This window comes from Myzus persicae, unplaced genomic scaffold, assembly GCF_001856785.1.
Source record: "Myzus persicae strain clone G006 unplaced genomic scaffold, MPER_G0061.0, whole genome shotgun sequence".
In the NCBI taxonomy this organism is placed as follows: domain Eukaryota; kingdom Metazoa; phylum Arthropoda; class Insecta; order Hemiptera; family Aphididae; genus Myzus; species Myzus persicae.
Window position 1 is genome coordinate 30,367 of NW_019100624.1, and position 6,164 is coordinate 36,530.

General features: G+C 30.5%; 1 protein-coding gene across 1 annotated transcript; it reads right to left on the reverse strand.

Annotated features, from left to right (window-relative positions):
• Positions 1–1,418: 1,418 nt before the first annotated feature.
• Positions 1,419–2,323, reverse strand: LOC111037339. Its single transcript, XM_022319866.1, has 2 exons — positions 1,827–2,323; positions 1,419–1,757 (listed from the first exon to the last, which is right to left on the reverse strand). Exons 1-2 carry the CDS (start codon positions 2,321–2,323, stop codon positions 1,601–1,603), a joined length of 654 nt encoding a protein of 217 aa, XP_022175558.1. The 3' UTR covers positions 1,419–1,600.
• Positions 2,324–6,164: the final 3,841 nt, after the last annotated feature.

The window sequence follows — 6,164 nt, forward strand, 5'->3', positions numbered from 1 at the left end:
AGCATAATTAACATGTCATCCCCATACCAGAAGGCTGTAGGCTATTTACAGGTAATAAACACTAAATATTAATAACTTAATAAGGAAGGTGGCGTGTTGAAGAGCTAAGTATCGTGACGGTCGTGGTACGTAAATATTACCGGGAAAATAAAAAGTATAAAGAATCGATCTAATCATTTCGTGGGATCCTTTAAAAATACAAATAATGGGCGACAACTGGACCAATGATTAATTAATAATAATACAAAATATAATAAATTAATACGCGTATTAATAAATTTGTAATATTAAGAGTGTAGGTGTTCAGAAATGCCACCACATCTTGGATGGAAACTCATGAAAGTCGTATCGAAACGTGGGCAGTAAGCACTTCCCGGAACGATAGCCAGCAGACACGGAATAGGTGGGAACGGATACTCGTATTGAGAGGGCTAGGAGAAGTAGAGGGTAGGCATATATAGAAGAGCCCCGAACAGCCCATATTCAGATGTGATTTGACCAGACGAGCCAGAGCATCTTCACGCCAGTCAGTCTTTTGATTTATTATTTTGGACTTTTATATTGGAAAAGATAGCTCATTTCCAACAAATATGTGGGCTGATATACCAGTAGTGTAGAACGAACTACCAATTGATGTGAATCATTTTACAGCAAGTTCAACGGTTGCTTTTATTCCGCACATTCCAACATATTTCAATTTATGGATGAAGTAAAAGAAGTTCAAATTGAAACTTATACAATGTAATACTTATACTTATACGAACAAACTAAAAAATAAGTCTAAAAATAAGGAAATATTTTTAAAAACAGAAATAGACAAATATACAAATATAAAAATAACGAAATCAGTAGATTTGAATTTTTAAAATATGTTTGTTATAAGTTTGTACATCAATAATAGAAAATATTAACTATACAAAAAAAAGATCGAATTAAAAAAACGATATACATACCTATATTTATTATTATTTACTTTATATTTTTAAATTAAGATGTGAATTTTTTAAAAATGTTTATTATACATTTTTACTGTTTATTATTATTAAGCCATGATTTTTAACAACTCGGGAACCAATTCGGATGTACCTACCCTTTGTACCAACCCGAGAACCAATTTGGATAATCCGAAGGGAACTTACTGTATTTACAATAGAATACATCTAACTGCGAAAACCGTTTTTCACGTCATCGATAGCCGTTCAAACACGTTAAACCGTTAAATTTATACTCTGTCTCTGGGAATCTAAAATTACATTATTAATATAATCAATTCCATGGATAAAATCTCTGATTATTATTATTTTGAAATAAATTAACTAGGAATTTATTTATGGCAAAATTATATGAGGCATTTTGACAGAATTTCCTTTGAATATTGTCACTGAGTCTCGATATCCGTATGAGTAACTCAACAATGTAACAATTCTCGAAAGTAATAACATAACTACCTACACTTACTGCGCGAGGACACAGATTCATGCGTTGGAAACTTAAATTGATGCCCTTTTGTAACTCTTGTCTGAATATGTAATAAATTGTATAGACTACTTTAAACGCTTTAAAATGGAAGTGTAATTTATATATATTTTTTAATAGTTTTTCATGTTTGTTTGGTCAATGCCGGGAGCAGTTTTTTAGTGTTACTGATGGGTATTACGTTTTCTACAGCCATAGAGTTAACTGTATCTTGTTTTGTTGTTTTCCCATTCACCGATGATACAAGTTTCTTTCTCAACACTCGTTTGACCTTTACTAGCCTAGTAAACGTTGTAATAGTATTTCAGATCAAACAAATTCAACGAATTTGTCCACTTTTATACACTTACTTTTTTTCAGCTGGATTGGTTTTTGTCGTTCTGTCCGCCTGACGTGATGTTGTGTCTCTTGGCAACGTAACAATCATCGGAATTGATTTTAGAACACGTTTCTCTGACTTCGTCCTTTTTGTTTCAACTTTATTTATAGTTGTGAAATTTGGGTTTCTCGCCCCCAGAGACTTTTGAATTTTGACTAACGGTTGTTGTTTTTTAGACAGGTTTTTTTTTGTAGATGGTTTTTGTGTCGGTGACTTAACGACCGATTGCTTGATCAATTTTTTAACAGCCTTTTTGGGGGGATGCACTGCTCTCTGTTGAACTTCGGGTTTCACTTCCGTGGCTGCATTGATTGTATGGGTGTTCCCAACGTTCACCGATAGTTTTCCAATATCATCTATTTGTTTTTCAGATACTTTTCTGTTGATTTTTTTAATTGAGTTACCCTTTCCATTTTGAGTTTTATTTCTGTCAACTGAAACCAGTTTGGCTTTCGATAATTCACTCATTGTTTATTTAAGTTTATGTTTGGTTTTAAAGATCAATTGAATAATTTTTCGTCAAAAACTGAGTATTAAAATTTTGTTTAATTCATTTAATTTATTATTTTACCATCGTTAGCAACAATAACTAGCCAGTTACCCGTCTCAATAATGTTTTCATGTTCAAACAACGAATATTTAAAAAATGTTTTCAAAATAATTTCTACGCAAATATGCAGAAGTAAATATTTATAATGATAGGTGCATGTTTTTAATGATAATAACCAATAAGATAATAAAATACAATTTTACGTACATAGTGATCCATTTAACATTTAACTTGATATTCTTTGTTAACAAATTATTAACATTTTTTGATATTTTCTTAATGTAATATCAAAAGTTCATTACATTTTAATACTTTTTATACGTCCTATAATACTAAATCGTTTTTGAATATAAACCTCAATATACATTTGCTTTTTAAATAACAACTGATGTTTACAATTTAAATACTTTGCGACAACTTAAATCCTTTTATAAGGTATTTTTCATTTGTTAAGAATAGGCATTAAATATTGTGTAAATTTAACCCACTAAATGATAACCATAATCATAGTAAGAACTGAAAATAAATTTCTGGTCGGCGTTGATCATTTTTTTAACATAGATATTGGACTTAAAATAAAATGACACAAAATATAATTTATGCACTTTTAACAAGACCTTTATATCCCATCACAATTTCTTCAATATTTTTAAAAGGGTGTTAATATTATTTTTAATACCAAGATGAATATTTTCAAATTTTTAATTATGAATTACGGAAATTCCACCAATGTTCAAAAACGTTGCATCTATTTTTAGTTCTTCTAATTTTTTACTGGTAATCAATTTAAAATCTTTTTCTATCATATCCAGCCCATCAGGATCTGGATCATAATAAAAATCATGGATCACTGTACTTTTATCACGATTTACTCTACATCTAAAAGTGTTTTTATTATGTTTTGTAGTTGCTAGTGCAATTCGCCTCCATACATTTTTTTTTAAAAAAACTTTCTAGGATTTTTTCCTGTTAATTTTTGTAAGGACTAAATACAAGCCAGACTCTTGAGTGTACTTGTGTTGCACCTAATACTCTTCTCTGATAAGAACTGGTTTTGGTAAAATCAACTTTTACCGCCATTAAAGTTTGCTACTAAACTCGTAAAGATTTCAGCTGCAATAAGCAGTGTTGAAAACTAGACGGTCGGCTTTTTGTGTCACTTTATCGATAATTGCTGTAATTTCAGAATTATCTTTCAACTTTCAGTAGCTGAACATTATTCTTTTTTTCCATGTTTGACCGTGTACAATACGATGGACGACAATTTTTGTGTGTACGGAGAACTTGATAAAGTGCATTTTTTAAAATCTTTTCTCAATTTATGAAAATGTTGTAAACAGTAACTTCCACACCGTTAATTGCAATCCGTACCCCTTTTACCAGACTTTCTAGAGGAGACGGAGAACCATAAGTTAAGACTTTGGATACATGAATTGGAAAATGGCTATTTGCAACCATCTGAAACTGCTAAATTTTCTGCTAAGTTTTTTGACGTCTTCAATCGAATTTTGCAACGGCAAGATCTTGACTCAAATGATGCGCCAGGTTCCAGGTAAAATTAAGATAATATTGTATGATACTCGTAACAAAAAAAGACTCCTACATTTTTAATTCCTTCCTTGAGGTTTACTATTCTTGGCATTATGCCCAAAAATCTCTCCCAGTTCTCGCTCTTACAGCATAGCACATTCTCTTACAGTCACGTGTAATTATATTATCTAAACAAACAAGCGTCCACTATATCCAACCAATTTTCAATCTTTACTGCTTTCCCTTATCACTCACATCAATAAAAATGTATAACATTTTTCACGAACCTCTCGAAATACCATACCTCCCAATTTTGTGAACATCTTTCTTGACTTAATCCAAAATACTTTCCCGCTTTTCATTTTAATCTTCGCCGATGGCTCTGTGTCTCCCCTGTCGGCTGGCTATTCCTTTTACATCCCTGAGTTTCACATTTCTTTCTCCAATAACCTACGGCTTCTTAATTCACTGCAATATGTTTTGCAATAATTGAAGCACTCAATATAATCTCAACCTTACCAGCGAATACATTTCTTATCACCACTGACTTATTTTCTTGTCTTCAAGCTCTCTCTTCTACTGCTTTCAAATCCCGAATTTATCAACTCATAATCACTATCCGACGATATTTATATAGTTTAACTAAATTTGGCGCGAATATTCAGTTCCTATGCGTGACAGGCCACAGTGTTATCGCTGGTAGTGAATTCGGTGACAAATTCCATTGTCACATTTTACCCTCATACTTGGGTCCTATACATCCACCTATGGATATAAATCCTATGAATGGCCAGTATCAATTGGTCGATAATGAGCTCTATTTAGAAACAAAAATGATGCTCAATAAATATAATGCTAACATCATATGCAACAAAAATCGACGAAAAATTTTTTTTTGAAAGTATGTCATCAATTTTTTTAATTTAGTATAAATTAAGTTGGTCGATTATTTATTTATTTAATAATATTTGATTTTACAACAGATATCAAAAGTTTTTACAAACTGCCTCATTGGAATTAAAAAAGAGATACAACATGGAAGATCCAATTTTAATGCAACTATCGGCTTTGAAACAAAAAAATGTACTGTCATTAGAGTTCAGGCAAAATACACCTTCTCTTATTAATCTGATGTAATTGTTGCCTTCTATAACTGATGTTAATGACCCCAAAGTTTAACATATTGATGATTAGTGGCGTAAGCTACCTACATCAGCAACATTAATTCCAGATAATATTGAATTTGAAGTTCAAATTGATTTACTTTGGTAAAATTTAATTTTATCTTATAAATGAAATTAAACATGTTATAATACATATTAGGGTGGTTTAAAAATAAGCAAAAAAAATTTTTTTTCGAAAACTTAATCTCCTACACTTTATAATTGTTCTATATAGTTCCAAATTTAGTTTAGAATAAAAAATAAATTTTTAAAATTTTTTTTGATCCATCCCAAGTCAATTGAATAATTTAAACAATTGAAATATCAATTAAATTATAAATAACTGCTTCATGGATGAAATCTTTATTTTTATTTTTTAATTATACATTAAAAAATCATGTACTACATATATTACAAGTTTGTCTACTTATAAATAATTTAGGTAATATTATTCGAATACAATTTTTATGATATAAAAGTTGGATTTGTATTTTTTAGACTGTGTTTGCTACAACTAGGATAAGTCTTTCGATGCTCAGAAACTACTTGTAAAAGAAATTGAAGTTGGTCCTCATTATGGGTGATTTTGCGATTAAGGTCTTGGATCAATGCAACTCCTCTTTCTGCCACGTCATTCGTAACTCGAAGATTTTTAAAAACTTTCTCTGCTTCTATGAAACTTTTAGATTCATTCCAGTTTACCACGTCCGATTCCCAGAATTTTTCAACACCAAATTCTATAAATATTCTCATTGTATTTTTATTAGCTAAATCATGGAGCCGCAATTTTTCTAAATCATTTATTTTAATTTTTGGTCGTACATTACGAACTTCTGGGGAGGGGTTATTAACCCTTTCAGTCCCGACTTTTCATGTTTGAAAAAAAAAATTTTTTTAATGTTTTTTTTTTTATTTACCATGTACTTAAGTAATTCTAAAAATTTCAAAATTTTAGCACACTTACTTTTTGAGAATTTGCAATGTACATTGTAATGTACATTGGGACTCAACGGCATAAAAATAAGACTTCAAACCAATCGCTACGGGTAAAACACGATTGCGTACG